Below are 20,985 nucleotides of genomic sequence, written 5' to 3' on the forward strand. Positions count from 1 at the left end.
ATAGGTTGCTGCAAGCCAGCTTTGCCCTGGCTTTCACACGGTTATCCTGGCCCCTTTCGGAGGTGAGGGACTGGCTAACAAGGGTACGTCCACATCGGTTATAAAGGTGCTATGTACAAAAATGCGGAGTTGGTGCTGTTGCCTTTTCTGTTTATCAGTGAGAATTTCCTCTCTGGTATCAGCCTTTCACTTAGCTCTGTGCCAGCGGGTACAAAGATTGTAAAGTGAAACTGGGTTATCAGAAAGGAGCTGACCCTGCCTGCTTGCCTGGGCACAGGGAGGCAATGTTGGAGAGCAGGGCTGCCAGCCAACAGGCAGGTTTGTATTCCCAGTGTAGCAAGTGGCAGTCAGTTTAAAACAGAGCTGATGGCCAATGTTTCCAAAGCGACGGACACGCTCTGCTGTGGGTGAGAAAGCACACTGTGCTGTGGTTCTACTTCCAGTAGCACAAACTCCCTCTCCCCGACGCTTTCCTGCCTGTCCTGCGAGGTCCCAGTTTCTGAGTTCCCAGCACAGTGCAGAGAGGTGGCATCTGGGCTGGACCAGAGAGGAGAACAGATCTGGGGAGAGGGGAAAATTGAGGTGATATCCAGGGACAGCAGAGAGGAAGAAGGATTGTTGACTTTGGCTTGTAACTGCAAACAGTAATTGTCTCTTCCTTTTCAGTTATTGGTTACGATTACAAACCAAAGGTGACAGCCCTAGGGAAAGGAGAGTCAGATTTCTACAGGCAACTTTGGTCTTATCAGCTGCAGTGTTGTGTTGTGGGCAGAGGTGTTTCCCAGGCAGATATCTGGTGCTGGTTCTGTGGAGCTCTGCCAGAAGAGAAAAAAGGATTTGAAACCAGAACTTGTGTGCTGGTGGAACCAGCAGCTTCTGAGATTGGAGGATACAAGTGTGTCGGAGAAGCGTGTGATACATGTGGCGTCGGAAGGATCCACACCTCCTTGGAGTTGAGGTCTCTCTGTGTGGAGACAACTTGCAAGATGGGAGAAAAGCATGGATGCGACTGTTTGGAAAGTAATTCCAGGGAGACAGTGTTGCAAATCTGTCTGGCAGGCATTCTCTCCAGAGTGTCTTCTGAGAAGGCAGGGTGGGAGGAGGTGCTCTGTCCCCTGAACTGGTGAGACTCAGAGAGGTTTGAGAAGCTGGAGGTGAAGCAGTTTGCTCTACACCACCAACCCGAGATTTTTCTTTTCTTTCTGTATTTCAGAAACTTCAACTCCCTCAGTAAAGAAAACGTGTATGAGAACAACAAGTTGGTAAGTGACTTTTAATGTTTTACTTTCGGTCTAGTTTATGACCTGGCACCTTGCTTATGTGGTTTAGCGACAGAAACCCTGCAGGTGCAGTGTGCAGAGTGTACCATATTCAAATCCTTAGCCTTACTCTGCATGCGTCCAACCTTCTGATTTGAACAGCAATGTCTAGGCTTGCTGGCCGCTTGAAAGCACGCTCAGAGTGCTCGCACTTCTTTAGTGGCTGTACAGCAATGCCGGTGTCCAGGGTGTCCTGTGGCAGCAGGAACTTGAACAGAGATGCTGGACATCAAGACATGGGCATGTACATGTTGAGTATGTGATGCTCCTGAGGGATGGAGTGGGAGCTGGGAGGTGGCTGATGTCAGAGGGGAAGCGTAAGGAGTCTCCCCCCGCCTCTGCTCACTGACGGTGCAGGGGAGGAAGGCTGCTGGAAGGTGGAGATGTCCTAAAACCTCATCCTGCCTGGACACTTCACTCCATGGTGGGATTTGGGTTTCTCTTGTTCTCTCCATGAAGAAAGTAGAAGCAGGGCAGGCCAACCCCCTCCTGCACTGGATTCAAGCATGGACTTATTGCTCCAAAGAAGGATTTTTTCCTCCCTCTCTCCCTCGCAAAGAGAGAAGCAGGGGATTAAAATGCTTTTTTTCCCTTGGCATCACTCCACACAGCTTCATGGGGCTGCTTGTCAGAAACTCGGGATGTGAACGAACTACGGCAGCTTACTCTTGTCTGGACTGGAGGAATGACATCCTCTGATGCAGTGAGCCATCTGAGGTGGTCCTTGCCTCCAGGAGAGCTGAACTCCTCTCCCCACGCTCCTTAGCTCCTGCTCCCCTTTGGTCCTGGCCATGTTCATGGACCCCCCTCTCCCCACACTGGTGCTGCAGTATGTGACCCGTTATTCACGCTTTCTGGGGTTCAGCCCTGTGTGTTCCTCTCGTCTAGGTGAGGTTCAGACCAAATGAGTGTGCCCTTGAGGTTTGGTATTTGGCAGGGATCAGGGCCTCTCTGCCACGGACGCTCATCCCAGGCGGGGTGCTGGGAAGCCCCGAGTGTTGCTCCTTCCCCGGCCCGGCTGATGGTGTCTGCTCTGCTGGCAGCTTTGCTTGTCTCTGGGAAATGAGCTGTATGAGCTGCCTCCACTGCTTTTATTAATGAAAAGCTTCTTTGTGCCTCTCATAAAAAGATCTGCTCCCTTCCTTTGTCACAGCCTGTGTTGCTCCCCCCACTCCTCCCTCCATTTCTTAATTTCTTTTGTGTCCTTTATTTTGCTCTCTCTTCTTTTTTTCCACCTGCTGTAGAATGACTTGTCTGCGTTGCCCTTTCACTGCTGATATCCTGCTGCCTTGGCTTTGCCGTGAGGGGGGCTGACCCCTCCGTCTCTCTGTGGGCTCCTGGCCTCACCTCCCCCCTCGGACTGCTCTCCATCCCAGCTCCTGCACTTTCTTCCTCTGGCTGCCCTTAGGATATGAGTGGGTCTAATTTCTCCTAGCGCTGTTCTTCTGCTGTTGTTCAGACCCTCCTTGATGCCTCACTATGCAATAACTTCTTTTCAGGGGCTGTATTATTCAACTAAAAAAGTCTTGTCTGGACTGCAAATTGTGTCACTTCTCAAGTGCCAAAAAAAACCAAGCCCAAACCCTTGAAAAATTTCAGTTGGTAGCATTTTTTTCTGAAGATTTCAAAATTATTTTAAGAGGAGAAAAGAGATCCAAGACGCCTTGGATCCAGTTATTTCAGTGCTAGTGGCTGGGGGGGGGGGGGGGCGGGTCAAGAGGCTCAGACAGCTTCGAGCCTTTGCCACCTCTGTGCAGGTGGGAGCTGTGGCACTTACCTTCTTCATAAAGCACTTGGAACTGTGCTGATGGAAAATGTTATGCAGAAATAACGTGTTGCTTCTTTACAGGCCAGCCCGGGCAGGCAGGTAGAGGAGAAGGGCGATGGGGCCATGTTAGGTGGTGATCTTGTTGGATCTTCAGGCAAGAGCAGTTCCCAGGAACACAAGGATGCTGAAGCCACACAGGACACTACATCCTAATGCTGCTCTCTGCTTTGCTCACCTGGTTCTGGCTGAACCAGTTGTGTGCATAGAGCATCCTACTCTGTGGTCCAGGCAGCCCCTTGTGCTTGTTCTGTGCTTGTTGCACTGGTCTCAGCCATGGCACGGTCTGGCAGGAGGTGGCACGGCCCGTGTTCCCGCTAGACTGCACACCGGGAATGTCCAGAAAGAAAACTCCACTGGTCAGACCAGTTCCCCAGTGCAATGGGGAACACTCTGAAGGATATATTAAGTACCAGGTTAGGAGACAGGCGGGTGCCACGCTGGGCTGGCAGCTGGAATGACGTGGCTGGAGGTAACTGGCTGAAGGCGTGCTTAATGTCAGCTCAGTTACATTTTTACTGGGATACCCAATGGAAAAAAATGGTAATTATCCTGCTAAAAAATAATGGCTGTTTGTTTCTTCTAAGCAGGAATAGTTGGCTTGTACACCAACACTGTTGTGTGTCTGTGCCAGAGGTCAGATGTGGAGGATTTTAATGTGTTCGAGTCTTTCTTTAACCCTTTCACTGTGGGGTTCAGAAGTAGCCTTTCTTGTACCTCTGCTTCTGCGAGTGCTCTTTTCCTTTGCTGTGTTTGCATTTCAAAGGGGATGCTCCAAAGCAGGAGGGAAAGGATTTTTTCCTATAAGCCAGAAAGGAAAAGGACTGGAGAAAGTCCTTAGTAAAAGCCCTACACTGAGTTGAGCAAGGGCAAAGGTGCTTTATGGATGCTGCTTTTTTTTTGTCCTCCAGCAAAGGCTCTTGTTCAGACGGAAAAGAAAATAGCTTTTCCATCCTTTACTTTGATCCTGCAGTTTCAAAGCAGAGAGGAGCACAAAGAGGAATATTTGCCCTAAATACATGTTAGGCAGCATGGAAATGGTTAAGCTGGAAGGAGATAGGTACCAGGAATTCTTCTGCATTATTCCTCTCTTCTCCCTCTAGTCTGGGAGAGAGAGATAGCTCCATCCTGCAGCCCAAGATTTCCCCTTTTTCAGATGGAGAGGAGCAGGCAGCAGGCAGGAAGCATTAACATTTGCACAGCACTTGGAAATAGAAAGCTGCGTGCAAACACCTACCAGCGCACCGTTAACTGGGGAGCTCTCCAGGCTGGGCTGGGAGCCTGGAAGCGAGTCTGCCAGCCTGGACTGACACATCCCCTTCTGCCAGGCCTGGCTCTCCGCAGCTGTGCATATCCAGATAGAGGCAGGCTGGAGGAAGAGCAGGGGAAGCCCAGGTGAGTTCCTGTGCGGTGAGCTATGGCCAGCTTGCCAGGCCAGATTTTTGGCTCACTGCCTGAATTTCTCAACGTGGTGGCTGGAAGCCATGACTCCATTGGTTTCTGTAACGGACGTACGATGTAGGAGTTAAACTGGTGCAGCTGTTCCCCGGTAGAGTTATTATTCAAGCGGGGCTGTTTGCAGGGATGTTTCTTACTTCTGATGAGGAGTGGCTCTGCTGCCTGGGCTGGAAAAAAACCCCCTTTTTTTTTTTCTTTCTTTCTTCTCTAGGCATTTCGAGTGGCGGAGGAGGAGCTGGGGATCCCAGCCTTGCTGGATGCAGAGGATATGGTTGCTCTGAAGGTACCTGACCGGTTGAGCATCCTCACCTACGTTTCCCAGTATTATAACTACTTCCATGGACGGTCTCCTAGTAAGTAATTCCCTGGAGGGGTCAGAAGGATTTGGGCTTAATTTTGTGCTTTCTTTTGCCTCCTAACAAGCTTGCAAAAGTGAAATAGACTGCACGGAGGCCTTTTGGTACCAGAACTATTTCAGTGGAGGATCTGAACTCATTACATGCTGGCCTACAGTGGCACCGGTGCTTTTTGGAAGGGCACAGGGCCATGCCTTGTCTTTAATGCTTTAAAACTTAATATACAATCTAAAATTTCTTATGATTCAGCCAGACAGGAGCAGTGAAGGTTCCCCTCCATGGTCCCCACCTCAGCTTTCCTTTCTCAAGCACCTCCATCCCTGCTCCAGTCTTTGCCACACTGGAGGGCTGGTGAGAGCATGGAGTCTGACAAGGCTGAGCTCGTCTGTGAGGCTGTGCCAATGGAGCAGCAGCCATGGTAGGGCTTGTTCAGCACAGCAGTACTGGTATAAGGAAGCAGAAGAAAATGAACCCCTTAACTGGCATAACTGTGATGTCAATTCTTTCAAACATAAAACAGGCCACAGAGCTGCCAAGGCATTATATCCATGTACTGAAGAGTTTAGCTGGGCTCACAGGAGCATTATTGTAGACTTGGTTTATATTTGGCTTTAAGCTCATACGAAGTGAAATATTATGATAAACCAATTTCACAGGTTCCTCCAGAGGAAACTTTAGAAAGTGGGACATGATTGACTTAATTGGTTAAGGTGAATCTAGATTGAGAAGACAGATATGTAGTGAAAATGTCCTACATCTCGGAAAGAAAGCACAATTCACTCTGAAAGCTGCCTTTAATATCTAAACTCTTCCCCCTTCTCCTCCCCTTTATAAATTTAAGCATGCTTTCTCTCCCTCCACAACCTCTTCCCTTCCCCCCTTTGTTTTTTAGTTCTTGTTTTAAAACCATTCTGACTGAAGTAAAACAAATTCCTGCCTGTTTGTGCCAAGTGGTGGGAATCTGGGTCAGTTTGGGGTCTTTACTCCCTCCCCCATAGTGTCTTGCCTACCACGTCATCAAGCACAGCACATTTTTATACTCTCTAGTGTCCCACAAAATGCTCTGGTTGCATTCCTGTTGCTGGGGTGAATGTGTGTATCTGAAAATGAGCCCAGCCGGGGGTCTGCCCTCTGACACCGAGCAGACTCCTAATACCATAGTCGTGCCCTTCAAATGGGCTCCAGCAGGACCGTGAAATACGCAGGATGCAGAGAGGGCCAGTGGCCAATATTTTATTGAGGTCAGGTGTTTACAAAAGAGGAGAGCTGACACCACCCACCTTTGTGCTGGACTTTGAGAACTCGATAAATGGCATAAGTGGGAAGTGAGGGGGCAGCCTGAGCCTAAACTGTTTATTGGGTCTGCTGTCACCAGTCCACTGGTCGCTGCAGTAAAAGAACCCTGGGTGTTTATTTGGATAGCTGGCTTTATTGAGAGAAGACTTCTGGGAACTGGGCTGCTTCTCTGCTCCCTGCACCCTGCCCAGACTCCCTCTGTGTTTACTGAGAAGGGTATAATCTCTTTTCAGACAGGTGGTCATTTAATTGGTTGCTCTTAAAGTGAAGCTGTGGCTCAAATATCCCACAAGGAACACAGAGACGTCTCATTTAGAAGAGGAAGTTGCGCAAAAATAACATCCATGTGAGACAGATGAGGAGTCTTGTCTGTAGAAACTGTGCATGAAGCCTTATTTCCCAGGGAAGCCTCCCTGCACTTCTCAGGGCATGGGGAGTGATTTCCTTGTTTGAAATGTGTTTGCGTTTTTCTTCCCTCTGCTGGTTGTGAATTTAGAGGGTTTCTCTTTCGTTTGGAAAGAAGAGGATTGGGCATTTACAGGCTTCTTGAGGCAAGTTCTCTTAGTTTCTGCATCAGCACCACCATGGCACCTCCAAGTCTCTGTCATAGAATTACCCATTTTTAGTGGTCATTTCTGCGTCCGACAAGCCAGTTTGCTCTGTGAGAGTCCCAGCTGGGATGTGGGGTGGACGCCCACAGCAGTGAAGGTTCAGGGTGTGTAGGAGGTCTGGAGCACAGCAACTTGCGTGAAGCAAACCCTCTGTGCTTCAGTTCCTTGGCTGTAATACCTACAGCAGTGCCTGTTTCAGTGGCGATCAATTCTAGCAAAACTCTAGGCCAGGTGCAGACCCAAGGTCTTGTTCGCACCACTGACTGATGGTGTTTTGTATTTTTCCACTTTTTCATTCCCGTCCATGGAATTCTCTGAGAAGAAAAAAAATCAGGAGTCGCAGCTACCAGATGATTCCAGCATATATTGGTAAAATTCTCTTCTCACCTCTTGCCCCTCACTCCACCACAGAAGTGCTTGTGAAGGAAGCCTGTGTCTCCTTGTATGCTTTACATGTTATCCATCAGGCACTCTGGATCCTCTTATATTGTAAATGATTCCTGAGCTCGTGAATTTTCCTTATGTTACCTTACTTAAAATCTTCCTTTCTTACAGTTGGAGGCATGGCTGGAATCAAGCGTCCTTCCTCCGAACCTCAGGAGCAGCCTCTTGGAAAGAAAGCTGTTTCAGAGCTTCCTAAGCCAGTGCCTCCAAAACTACCTCCTGCCCACCCACCAGCCAGAGCTAAGCCAAAAGAGACCTCTTTGGTAAGAAATGGGTTTTGGGGTGTTTTTTATACTTTAAATCTGTTCAGTGATCTAAGGAGTATTATGCTAGTTCAGGGCTCCCAGTGGTAAGGACTCAGTCCCTAAACTTTCTCATTATGGGGGATTTAATACAGAGATCTGGTTACTGCACAGATTCTGGTGGAAGTAATTGGAAAACCATCAGTTGGCTGGGATTTATCTAGTGGTGAAGAGGACAGGAGTGTCTTAGGACATGGCTATGCTGTTCCTAGGTCTCGGGGATGGAGATTTTTAACATAATATATTATTTTTGCTAGAAAACATTGATTAAATTATTGGAAACAGTTTCAAAGCAGAGTAGGGACAAAAACAGGGTGGAAGAAAAGAAGCTTCTCTCTCACAAGGGTAGGGACCTTTCCCAGCTAATTCAAATGAGAGACCTTTGCACTTCAGTTTCCCACAGACAGACAAAACACTGTGGTCCTCTGGCTTTGTGGGAACAAGTTCCCCTCACTCTATCCTCCTGAGAGCTGGTCTGCTTCATATGAACACGGGGTTAGTGGGAGCAGGGGTTTTCTAGTTATCACTTCTCTGTCCTAACCAACTGGCCACGCATGTCAAATATTCGCCCACCTGGGAGATTGGTAGCTGTATGCAGGGCCACGGTGCTGCCTGCTCACCCGCTGCTTCTCCCCACAGAAAGGGGTCCTGGCAGAGAGTGGGAACATCCCTAGCAGCAGCTGTGGGATCTGCGGGAACCATGTACACCTGGTGCAGCGCTACTTGGTCGATGGGAAGCTCTATCACAGGAACTGCTTCAGGTACAGCTCTTCAAAGGGGGCACAGGCCTGTGGGTTACAGAGGGGCAGCCTCATTCCTTTGGGGCTGGAGGGAGAGTGGTGTGAGGCACTCAAGGTGTTGGAGGACATTTTTGTCAGAGTGGAGGCAGCCTCGGTCTGCTCTTGACCTGTGCATACAGGAAACTCTTTGCATGAGTCTGTTTTCATCCGCACCTTTCCTACTCCAGGCCATGCTGTCAGCTCCGGTTTTGGTACCTGAGGAATGTGCACACAGGGTCTGCTCAGTGACAGTGTGGTACCTTTACCCTCCCTGTGCTGGCAGTGGAATTGTGCCTGTACTCTCAGCTGTGTGTCGATGGCCTCCCAGTGCTCTGGAGGATGTTTTCTGAGACTTTTGTATCTACAGGTGCAGGCAGTGTTGGAATGTGCTTCTTCCTGGAAGCTACAAAGCTGGTCCTGAGCCCGGTACATTCATCTGTACCAGCCACCAGCAACCAGACAACGTCCAGATCTCTGGTCTCCGCAGCACCGTGAGCAAACCTGAGACCACCCCAGCCCCTACCACTGCCAAGGCATTCCAGAAAGCAGCAGAACCCAAGAAACCGGAGCAGGTGTTGAAGAAACCCAGCCAGGAAGGCCTTGCTAATTCACCCAAGTCATCTGTTTCATCTTCTGGAAGCTCTGGCTTCAGAAGTGTAAATACTCCATGGTCCTCTTCAGCTATAAATAAATTGGAAGACTGCAAAGGTACCCCGGTGGTAAATAAAACAGGTCACCGTGAAGGTACTCCATCAGGGCCTTCTTGGACAACCTCCACAACAAAAACACAGCAAGCCCGAGAAAATTTTTTTCGGTCATTAGAGTCCTCCAGCAATAAAACCTCTGATGCTAAAAAACAAGTCCCTTCTTCTCATGGCCCTGGTAAAACTGTCTCTGCCCCTGGTAAAACTGTCTCTGCCAGAACCACTACTGAGGTCAGTCCAGTGAATGCTGAGAAGGATCAGGCACGTCACCGTATTATAAAGGCTCTGGCTGGATCACACACCTCTCCAAAGAGGCCAGGAGAACTCAGTTCCACTGGCTCCTCAGCATCCAGCAGGTAAGTGCTATTTCTCCTTCCCTTTTTACTCCCAGGATGACCGTTGGAATAACATGGAGAAATCCCTGTGTCTTTCTTCCCTTTTCCCTGACTGCTTTTGTGGCTGAGATTTAAAGACATGCAGAGGGACTCATCCAAGTCTTTGGAACAGAGGGCAATAAAAAGGTCTGTCTTTTTGAAAAGACTTACTAGGTTGTTCTCTTTTGCAGTGGCAAGTTTTCTCCCACCAGTTCTAAATGGCAGAGTCCAGCTCCAGAAGCACAGCCCAACAAAACAGGCAACACAGCACTAAAACAGGAGAAGATTACAGACCCTCTGCCCAGGAGCCAGGCTGCCAGCAAACCTGTTGACTCTGTGCACAAGCCAGAGTCGAAAGGCATCAAAGGTGAGGGTGACTGATTCATGTACAGCTCTGCTTGGACACAGCGTGCTAATTTTATGCCTTTCTCTAGGTCCAGTACAATGAATGTGGCAGTGACTCCTGTACTTTCTGTCCATACCACCACATCTCTGAGATCTGAGCTGTTTGTGTTACATTGCTGTTGAACACGCCTGTTCATTTACACCATGACTGTTTTTCTGTAGCTGCATAAAGTTTAAAGCATTTGAGCCAAAAGGGGCAAAATGCCACCAAGGTTATTTACTCCCTATTGTATGTGAACCTGTCCATGTTAAACTTGTTGAACTGGTGCTGGTTTGCTGCAGTGACATCATAGGATCTTCCCCAGTCATGGCTTATCTCCTAAGATCCTCCTGAGACACTAATCTGGCTTGTTTCTTTTTATTGGATCTGATATTATCTTGCTATGTCCCTTCCTTTAGGAAGCGTGAATGTTGGTGAAGACAAGTCTGAGAGCCCAGCGGAGTGGAGATCTCTGTTGAAGCCTGTAGCCAACAAGTGAGTATCTTGGAGCCGATGGGTCTCTGTGACAAGTGAAGGGGGACATCCATGTCTGCAGCTGTGTTTATTGCTGCAGGTTTGTGGGCACATAGGCGGGAAGACCTCCTGTGTTTTAATGCTTCTGTTTTTAACAATTTGATGGAAGACACAAAAGCTTTAATTTCTTGGGAGAGAAAGCATATTTCAAATTGCTGGACTCTGATTAGAAAAGTGTGACCATCCTGGATGGAGAATCCTACCCAGGATGTCCAGAACACTTCCTGTGGTCCTTTCTGCAAGAGGGATGGTTTCCTACCTTTGTCTTTCTTCTTTGCAGAGACCAAGGTGGCTCTAAGAAACCTGCCGATAACTGCCAGGTGGGAACAGGGAGCCCAGCACACAAGGAGACAAAGCCAAGTCCATTAGTTGTCCCATCAGCAAAGCAGGACTCTGGTATGAAGGATATAAGCTTTGCCTTCATTTTGCTAGTCAGGCAGGGGACAGGCATTAGTGCTGCAAGGCACATACAAGGAGCATGTTGGCAGGGACTGTGCTTTACTTTCAGGGATTTTTTGCTCTCTGCATCTGCTCTGGCCCTTTATTTGGAGTCCCTCTGGTGCCTTTATCTGGAGAGCCATCCTTCTCCAAGGAGAGGGACTTGGTTTTCACGGGGTGCCCTTCTTCTGCAAGACAGCCAGCAAGATTTCACTTACTCTTTCTTGTGTAAATGTGTAATGGTGAGAAATATTGGTGATGGTTCCCAACAGTTTATTCTTCTCCTCCAGCCTTCTCTCATACTCTGGCCTTGTTATCAGTGGTTTCTCTCCGTTTCCTTTGGGCTTGTGCCCTTCACTATCATCAAGAGATAGGACTAGAAAGAAGGTGGTTAGTGGTGAGTGCCAGAGAAGCTGGGCAATAAAGGGATTTTTATGAGCTGAGGGTTGAAAATTTGCACCCACAACCTGTCTGTGCTTCTTAATCCAGGTTCATCTGGTGGATTCGTGAAGAAGAAGTTGATCCCCAGCTCAGATCTTATCAGGAGCTGTCAGAATTCACAGCAAGGCTGGGAAGACCCTGTGGGATCTGCCAAGAAGGAGGAAGAGGGCAACCAGTTGAAGAAAAGCACGACCACATGTAAGGTCTCTTTTGCCTGCTTAGAGGCACTCTCTCCACTGCACTGTCAGGGGACAGCCTGAGCGGTCAGTATGGGACATATGTCCCCGAGTTTTCTGGGGCTAGGCCAGTGGCTCTTGTCATGGGGGAAGAATCTGTGTCATGAATTTTTGTTGTCAAGGTCACTGCCTTGTCATTCTTTAGACTCAAAGCTATGAAGAGGACCATCTCCTAATTTGGGGAACTGGGATCTAGTTGATGTCTCTGTTCCTCTCCAGTTGTGTGGCTTTGGGAAATGAAAGGAATGCAGAGAACTGTCAGCCAGAGACTCCAACTGGCAGGACCCATGGTAGCAGCAGCCAAGGCTGCTGCTTCTTGGACTTTCAAAGATGTCCTGACCAGTTCTGACCAGTTTGTCCCTACCCTTAATCCAGTTTCTTTCTCCTGTATGTTCAACCACAGCTTTACTCTGTACCTCTCCTCTTTTGCCCAGTTGTCCTTGCTCCTACATATCCCACCACAATGCAAATTAAATTTCTAGGAACTAACCTGATGTTTGCTGCTGTCCTGTTTGCTCAGCTTGTTTGTTCTCCCCTTTCACTGTTTGGTCTAGAAGGTCCTCACAACAGGGCTCAGCCCTGACTCTGATCTTTGTCTCGGAGCAAGCAGGATGGGTCCCAGTGGTTCAGTGGCCTGATGCTTTAGTATTTGTTAGCTGTTTCGAGCATTGTCCTTCGCATGCACCTCTGACAGATACAAAGCATTCAAACTCCAATTGTGTTGTCTATTTTAAAAGTCTAGCATGCTTCCACTGCCATCATTTTCTCAAAACTTTCCGTCTCCTTTTTCCTCAGACTCGGCCACAAGGCTCAGCATTACATCTTTCCAGGAAGTGAGCTGTTAAGATAAGGGAGGCTGGTTTTATATCTTTCTGAAGCTTAGTGTTTACTGTTGGGGAGTGCCTGCTATGGGCAGCTTCCCCATATTTCACATATGCGAATCTGCCATCTGAAAGGCTGTTCTCTTCCTGCTGTCACTTGGCAGCCTGGGGATGAAGGACAGACTTATTGCCCCTTTGTGTAAGTCTCTGCCTCAGCACTCAGAGAGCTGCTGTGAGCAGTCAGCTACCGTTCCTGCCCTTAATCCCATGTGTGTTGCGAGGGGCTGTGGATGGTGAGCGCTTCTGTAGATCATTAGTTTTCTTTGGCCTAGGCAGTGTTTTCTGTTGAGAAAGGAGGCTCCAGGGTTTTCTTGCCAACTGACCTAGTTCCAGTTGGCAGGCAAGCAGCCAGCCCGTGCTGTGTCTGTCAAGACAGAACTTGAAGGTATCAGACCCTGAACTGGTCAGGAGTATCGTTTTACTAGCTGTTTCCCTCCAGTGACCTTGGCCTTCTCCTGATCAGCGTTCTGCCGCGGTTGGAGATGCTGCAGAGTCACCCAGGAGGAGCCTGGAGATGCAGGGCTGAGCGGGGAGAGGGAGGTGTTCCTCGGGCAGCAGCAGCAAACTGCTTGTGACAGGCCAGGTCCCTCTTGGAGGAACCTTTAGGAGAAGTACAAGTCGCAGGTAGTGTACAGAGTGGTAAACCAGCATTATCCAGAGGGAAGAGTTACACTGACAGAGGCCAGCAGTGCAGGGACAACACAGCTGATTGCCACATCCAGCATCTTCTCCTTCTGCACTCTTCCTAGAAAACACAATAGAGCAAGGGCTGGGCAATTGGAGAGCTGTCCTTGAGCTCTTCTTCGAGTCAGCACCAATTGCCAGACACTCCCGGGGGGCTCCCCTATTCTGTCTGTCCTGTCTTTCTCCTTGTGTGCGCGGAGCCTGCACCGCTGCTGCCTTTCTTACAGCCCTGCTCTTTCGATACTAGAGTTTTTCTTCCTATCACGTCATCCACGTAAGCCTCTGTTCTTTCTCTGTGGTAATTATCCAGCCCAGCCCCACGGGTATCCCAATACCTCACACTCTTCTGTAGTTATCCTTGCAGCACAGTTGGGCAGAGGAAGCTGAGGCACAGAGGAGCAAATACACATTGCTTAAGGATTGATTTTAATAGGTGTCCAGGGCCTAAATAACGCTGTGTAGTGGGGCCTAAGGGACTTCTCACCTAGGAAGTGTTTTGTGGAAGGAATTGAACCTTAGTTTCCTGAGACCTATGCTAACGTCCCCTAGACCATCTTTGTTTCATCAGTATTTACCAGTACTTCTTTGTACAAGAGCACTAGAGGGGCATTTTTAAGTATATCTTGGTGTTTCCTGTGGCAGTAACCCAATATTTCTATTCTGTAATTTGGAAGCTTGAGACAGGGGGTGGCCTTTGGCACAATAAATACCTTTGAGTTTTTACAAGATAGTGAATGAACGTGGAAGTCAGTATTCTCAGGTGCAAGCTCCCAAGTCAAAACCTGAGTTAGGTGACTGTCTGTGCCCCAGGGATGCAAGCAGCACCCTGTGACCAGAGGATATCTGAGTGTCCAGCCACGAGGAGTAAATCAGTCTCTGCTCATTCCTGCAGACACATCTCTCACTTTAGTCTAGTGTGTCAGTGCACACGTGTCGTCACTGCCCTGTTCTGTGGCAGGGACCTGTTGTGCTCTCTGGTGGTATAGGCACTGTCCCACACCACAAAAATATTTACAGTTTGTTGTGGTGATTTTTTTTTTCTCCCTTCTAGTCAAACCCTCTGTTCCAAAAAGCATCAAGAGCCCTGAAGTGGTGTCCCCAACCAAGGTATGGCTGCAAACCAGGTGTACTGGGCACAGGCAGGGATTGCTGGGTGTACTGCTGGAGTGCTTGCCCAGATATATCTCAGTTTGTTTTATTGGGAGGGTTTACTTGAATTCCCATGGGAAGGGTGAAGGGCTCTGGGGCAGAGGCAAGATGGAGAGACTGCCAGTTACCTCTCATGTGGGGGGGACAACAGAAGCTGAAATAAGAGAGAGCCAAACAAAATTCTGATAGATGTTGCATTCCCCAGCAAAGAAGGGGGATGTCTGCTGATTGAGAAGTGTGGGTAGATGTTGTCACTCACAGCGAATGTATCACAGCGCTGTAATGTGGCAGTGGCCACTGCTCTGTTATGAGCAGCCAGCTCTGTGTTTCTGCTGACTTGGCCATTCCAAAACATGGCTCTGCAGCTGGGCTCCTTACGTAATTTCCCAGCTCTGTTGGGGCTGTGTCCTGAGCAGGCAGTCTGAGGGCACTGAGCTGTATTTCATCCTACCTTTGTTTTCCTAGCTTCACCCAGACTACCTTCCTGAGGAGAAAATCCAGGAGAAGGTGCGTGACATTGAGAAACAGCTGGATGAGCTGGAATTGAAAGGAGTGGATCTGGAGAAGCAGCTGCGTGGCTGCGAAGGAGGTAAAGGAGTCTAGGGGCCAGCTCTGTTATGGTGGGAAGGTGTGAGGCTCATGTCCTACCCCTGGACATTCTTGGTTCCGTTTTTAGGAGCTCATGCTACATGTGAGACACCAGGTTGCCAGAAGTACCTGGTATAGCAAGATAAAGCCTTGGGAATTTTGAACCTTCTCTGTCTGTTTCATAATCTATTGTTTGAGCAAGGTCTTGTGTTTATTTGTCTGAGGATCAGGGAGTTTTGGGAGTGGAAGGCTGCTATTGATTTGGCTTTTGGATCCCAAGCCAGACTGGCTGTCCCAGCTAGCTCTCATTTCAGAGGGCTTAGTGGTTTCATTCAGAATGGCAGAGTTGTGGAAGATAAGCTGGGTGCCCTGTAGCAGAGTATATTCCCTGAATCTGCAGGGAGTGATCTGCATCCTTTCCCTTGTACCCAGGAGTACCAAAGATGAGCTGTTTTCACTTGAGGCTGTCTCTGGCTCATATAAGTTATCCTAGGCACTCCCTCACGTGGTTGTGTGTTTGAGCCAGGGAGACTGACCTGATGCAGCTTCTGAAGGAGTCTTGCCCTTTGTCTCCTTTGCAGATGAGTCCGAGGATGCTCTCATGGTGGATTGGTTCAGACTGATCCATGAGAAACAGCTGCTGCTCAGACAGGAATCGGAGCTGATGTACAAGTAAGTACAACCAGAAATTCACCCATCTGCTTGTGCACTTCACCTGTGAGCAGTAAGCAGTGAAGGAGAGGGAGCGTCGCAGCCCAGAAAAATAATGTGCCAATTGGTGGGATGAGGAGGGTTTGAGGATGCTGCTGGGAAAACTGCCAGCATCCTGACGGGCCTTTGAGCACTGGTGAGCACCCAGGGTCTGTGATGAGCTTGTCGGGAGGGAAACCTCACAAGTGTGATGGAGGAAGATTTCCCCTGATCCACCAGCCCCTACCCTGGCAGCTGGGAATGCAGAGATGAGGCTTTAGCATGATATGAGAAGGGTCCAGCCCTGCGGCATGGAGGGTCAGCAACTCATCATTTCTGTGCTTCCTTCCAGGATGAAACAGCAGAAGCTGGAGGAGCAGCAGTGGAACATTGAGACAGAGCTGCGACACCTCATGAGCAAGCCAGGTAAGGACCAGCTGCACTGGCTGCATGGAGCCCTCCACTCTGCGTGCCAGACCTGGGATGACCTTCAGATCTGAATGACACTGCTAGGGACTGCAGTTTCTTGTCCAGCTGTCAGGTGCAGACTCCTGGTTAACATCCAGGGCACCTGTGCTTTCTGAGGGGATGTGCCCCTGAGCATGAGGATAATAAAATTTGGGCCTGTGAGAAGGACTTGCTGGAGCAGGGTGGAAGCAGGAGCCTCAGCAGGGAGGTACTCACCTGTAGCTGTGAGATGGGCTTCCTTTGTCTTGTGCAGAGGAACTGAAGACACCCAGGGAGAAGGAGCGAGAGAAGGAGCTACTGGAGTCATACCTGAACACAGTGAATGATCGGAATGATATTGTGGAGTGCCTGGATGAGGACAGACTCAGGTGAGGGCCCTCAGGTGGTGGGAGATGAGCCAACATGAGGGATGATTTCCATTGTACTTCCTCTGCTGCCCAGGAGGGGCTTCTGCTCCATGAGGGGTGGGTGGTGACCTGTCACCAACCATCTTGTCCTCAATGCTGCTGCCATTGCTTCCTTGGCAGCTGTTAGAAGCTGAGATCAGGACCACAGCCATGTTCAGTGCTCTCTCAAGCTAATGCTGCTCTGAGCATAAGGGCTGTGAAAATGTGGTAGGCATGGGGAAGAGAGGGAGAGGATGGAGGCAGCGTGGGGGCTGCAGGAGGATTCTGGGAACATGCTGCAGCAGGTGAATGCATTCCTGGCTTCGAGTGAAAGAGCAATTGTAGCTGAGAGTTGAATCCTCCCCAAGTTCAAAGGAAGACTGCTGTTACAAGTAGATGGATTTGTGCCTCCAGTTGCTGAGAGCAGCCTCTGTTTCTTGACCTCAGTGCATCGACTCCAGCTTGAGGATTCCAATAGTGCCCAGGCTTTTGCCTCTGGCCTTGCCCAGGCCCAAGGAGACAACAGTGTGCTTGTCCCTGATTGCGATGAGCACCTCTGCAGCACCCCAGGCTACAGGTGTCTCAACCTTTATTCACCTCCTCGGGTGTGCTGTTGTCTCATAACTCCGTGAACTCGGATGATTCATAGGCCAGCTGGGTAAGGGCCTCCTTGCTGCAGCGCTGGGCTGACGTGGTCTGGAAATCCCCGCACAGACCCTTGCTGTCAAGGGAACCAGATGCAATTTGCTAGTGTCTAGGACTCCTCTAACTGTTGGGTTTTTTCCTGCACCCTTCTCGGGGTGTGCTATGGAGGCTGGTCATTTCTGACCGGGAGAATAACAGTAGCCTTTACATGTTTTTTGGTGTCTACCATGTTGTCATGAAGCACAGCAAAAGTTTTCTAATGCCATGCTATTCCATTACAGAGAACAGGAGGAGGACCAGATGTTGGCAGACATGATCCAGAGGTTGGGTAAGGGCCCGTTTTAGTCCCCCAAAGCAGCACTGGATGGCACTGAGGCTGTCTGTGGGTTTCAACCTGCTTAGTGTCTGCTTCTTCTCCTGCAGATGGATCTCTTGAGAGCCAAGAGCCAGAGAAGAAGAAAAACAAATTCCGCTTGTCCAAAATATGGAAGCAGAAAAATAAGAGTAAAGCACAGGAGTGATGTTCCCTCACCCAGCAGCCCAGAGAGGGATGTCAAAGGGATGTTCTTTCCTCACTGCTGCTTTCCCGGAGTTGTGCAGGACTTTGATGAGGCTTCTCTGCTCTGTGGCATGGAGACTGCAGGTTTGCAGACCAAAGGGACAGTGTGAATCCCTTCTGGCCTTGGCATGGGGCCCAAGGACATCTTTCCCAGACAATCAGCTTATAAGACTGTTTTCCTTCGGATCCAGCTCAGAGCTGGCTTCAGCCTTGTTGGCCACTCAGGAGGGCAGACTGCAGTTTGCCCATCCACTGCTCCGGTCATCACAGTCCTGAATGCAGGAGCATGGCACTGCGCATTGCCCCACGATGCCCCATTCATGCCAGCAGGGCTGTCCCAAGGACACTGTGCTGGTTTGCAGAAGGGCAGCTCTCCCTCCCTTGCTCCCTCTCTGCATTGGCTGTGGCTCTCTGGCCAGCATCAGAGCTGCAGAGAAGGGAGGTGCTTTGGGGCACAGGAGATTGAGGGCCTTCCACTTACTATGCCAGTGCAAACTGGAGCTGCAGGCTCTGCAGCTGGGGCAGGCAGAGAGCAGAACCACCTCCATATCTGTGAGGTGGGATGCCCTAGACCCAGAGGGGGTTGTTTCCAGATCTCCTTTTGGGAGTTGCTTTAGGCTGCTTTCTCAAAGCCATGAGGGATTGCTCACTGCTTCATTCCCTCTATGGGGGAGATTTGTAGCTTCTCTGCACAGTGAAGCAGGGTTTTCATTGTCTGTGGCCCATGCTGCTGAAAATGAACAGAAGTCTTCCTTTAACAACCTGGTGCTAACTGGGAGCGGAAGGGAGTTAATGGGTTTGCCTCACCCATGAGTTTTCTGCATGGGACCAACATTTCAATTCCTGAGGCTCTGTCCCTGGACAGTCAGCGCCCTCAAGGGGTGCTGTGGTTCAGCTTGGGACCAGGAGAGTACGAGCAGATCCTGGGCTGTTGGCAGTGAGTTCTTCTGGTCTTCCCTCAGTCCAGAGTGCCACAGCCAGACCCTGCCCTGCCCAGTCAATTTGGGGAGCAAGGATGGAGATGGGCAAGGAAGGAACAGAATAATTCATGATGCCTCTAGCTGTGGTATGTGTGGACTTCCTTGTGCTTCCCTCCTCCCTCCAAACCAGGTTAATTTGAGGTTTTTGCGGGTCCTCTTCTCCAGCAGGGTCTGGGATTCTGCCGGGAGGAGGTTTGCTGCTCGCTGTGCACGGTGGCAAAGCAGAGGCGATGCGTCCCTTACCCACGAGGTGGCAGTGGGGCTCTCTGTCCCAGGCAGCCCTGGGCACCGCAGGGGTGTCGGGGAGGTACCAAGTGCCCGAGGAGGTTCCTGGTGCCCCCAGCGTGTGCCATGTGTGTACATGTGGTGGGTCACCCTGTACCTGCAGATACTTTTGTCCAATAAAGAATTGTTGGGGAAAATCTCAGCATCCCAGCACGAGTTTGGATGTGGGTTACTGGGTGTGGGCTGCAGTGGTTGCTGCGAGCAGTGATAATTCCGGAGTGCCTGGAGCCGTGGGTGGTAGCAGGAGATTGGCATGCCTGTGATGGAGAACCTTCTCTGCCCAGAGCTTGCAGACCAGCTGTGGGTCGTGGGAGAGCAGCAGGGCCAAGGCGGACATGCTGACCGTGGATGCTGTCATGCTGTACCTTGCCATCCTGGTCTGCTTGTCAGGAAGCAATTCCTTTCCTGGGGCTGTGTGTAAAGATGAGGGGAGGAAGGAGAGCCCCTCTCCCAGATCTGGGCATTAGCAGCAATTCCCCAGAATTAAACCTGCCTGTGTGACTGCCAGCTGACCGAGAGGGAGCTGAAACCACCTCTGCTGAAGGAGAGAAATACCCCCTCCCACAGCTACCCCAGTCTGTCATTATTGCTGGGCTTTCGTCTTTTCAGGCTCAGATTCCCCAGCCTTGAGAAGTTTAGTCTATGGATTTGGGGGTTGCAGCATTGTTCAAACTCACCCAGTCCTTCCCTCTCTGGGAGACATGGGGCGGTTTAACTTTTGCCCATCTTAAGGCAGGCAGGAGCTGGGTCTGCACAGGAACACTATCACAAGGTGCTTAAATACAGCCCCTGGGGCCCTGCAGTGGCAGTGGCAGCACGGTTTGACTTGCTGTAGGGTGTCTTTCATGAGGCAGCCATGGGCTGGTGTGAAGCTGACTCAAAGATTGACCTCAACTGTTTCTTCATCAGAGATGAGCAGATAAGTAGCGGAGTAGTGATCCAGACTGATCCTGCCCAGAGACCCAAACTCTTGTGTGTACTGATGGAGGCGCTACCTGCTCATGGCCAGGGTCTACAGATACCAAACTCCGTACAGCCTGCCCAGCCCCACAGCGCCTGCACGCCCAGACTGCCACTGGTTGTGAATGCGAAGACAATCCAGCTTGTTCCTCCTTCCTCTGCCTTGAATTTGGGACTCATGGGATTTGCATTTCCACCACTCTCCTAATCCAAGGCTTGAAATGAGCCCTAGACGAGCTAAGCCGTTGGCTAAGGTGGAGAAAGGGAACGGCTTTTTTCCAGCTGGCTGCTTTCAGCTGAGCAGATTCCCCCGCCTGACTCCCGTTTGCTCTCCCTGTGCAAGCAGCTTTGCTCGCCCCATGGAAGTGCTCCAGGAGGCAAAGCAGGAGGATTTGGCCTTGGGACTGAGCAGGGACAGAGGTGTTGGGAAACCAGCACTCGGCTACTTCTCCGTGGTGGTCACCTCATAATAATTAGGCAATCCAGGCACCCTCCTGTAACCAAACAGGAATCCAATTCCTCTCTGTTCTCTGCGGGAAAGGAATGTTTGTGCTCTGCTCCGGCCCCATCAGATGCCAAGCCCAGAGGTCAGGCTGGCAGGGGGTTGACTGATCCATTGCTGCATGCATATGGGTGGCTGAGTTTCAGTGATGACTGAGAGCTTAATTACTCTTCTAGGTTACCTGCTCCACTTCCAAAATGGTTTTAAGGGGGCTGAGCTTCCCACTCATTTCTTGTGGGTCTCTGGTTGTGTTTGTGGCCTCACTGGCTCCTGGATACCCGGTGTGGTGCTGCTGCTGCTTTCTTTGTGGCTGAAGAGGAGTGTGGGGGCTGTGTGGGGCCTGGGGGCTGCACCCCTGAGTCTCTGCCATTTAGGAGGCTCTTGGGGGCCCTTCTGCAGGGGCTTGGGGTGACAGGGAGGCTGCTGTCTGCTCCAGTGCTTCAAGACTTACCGATGAAGCTGTGATGAGGCTGTGTGTGTGTGTGCGTGTGTGTATCTCTCTCTCTCTCTCTCTTCTGCCGTTTTCTTTAATTACAATCTCGAAGGTAATTTCTGACGCATCATTAACAGTTCTGAGTAAACAAGGGGAATTCTCCAAATTATTCGCCATGAGCACAAAGGGAAATTGGCTTTCATCGTCTCCCTCTTCATCCAAGGAAGAAGCTGATCTGCAGTAGGCACGGGGAGGAAGGGAGCGTGGGGGCGG

At 50.1% G+C, this 20,985-nt stretch overlaps 1 protein-coding gene across 1 annotated transcript; it reads left to right on the top strand.

Annotated features, from left to right (window-relative positions):
- Window positions 1-1,213: 1,213 nt before the first annotated feature.
- Window positions 1,214-17,514, top strand: MICALL2 (MICAL-like 2; the record flags this gene model as incomplete). The annotated part of the gene is made up of 16 exons (XM_010079577.1): window positions 1,214-1,262; window positions 4,814-4,955; window positions 7,421-7,579; window positions 8,249-8,372; window positions 8,758-9,450; window positions 9,660-9,835; window positions 10,273-10,348; window positions 10,668-10,783; window positions 11,315-11,464; window positions 14,119-14,174; window positions 14,682-14,805; window positions 15,386-15,476; window positions 15,847-15,920; window positions 16,216-16,330; window positions 17,275-17,321; window positions 17,417-17,514. Coding segments are annotated over 16 exons (2,290 nt in total), but the record flags the coding sequence as incomplete, so codon positions are not given.
- Between the last annotated feature and the right edge of the window lie 3,471 nt (window positions 17,515-20,985).

Source organism: Pterocles gutturalis, unplaced genomic scaffold, assembly GCF_000699245.1.
Source record: "Pterocles gutturalis isolate BGI_N339 unplaced genomic scaffold, ASM69924v1 scaffold11724, whole genome shotgun sequence".
NCBI classification, from domain to species: Eukaryota; Metazoa; Chordata; class Aves; order Pterocliformes; family Pteroclidae; genus Pterocles; species Pterocles gutturalis.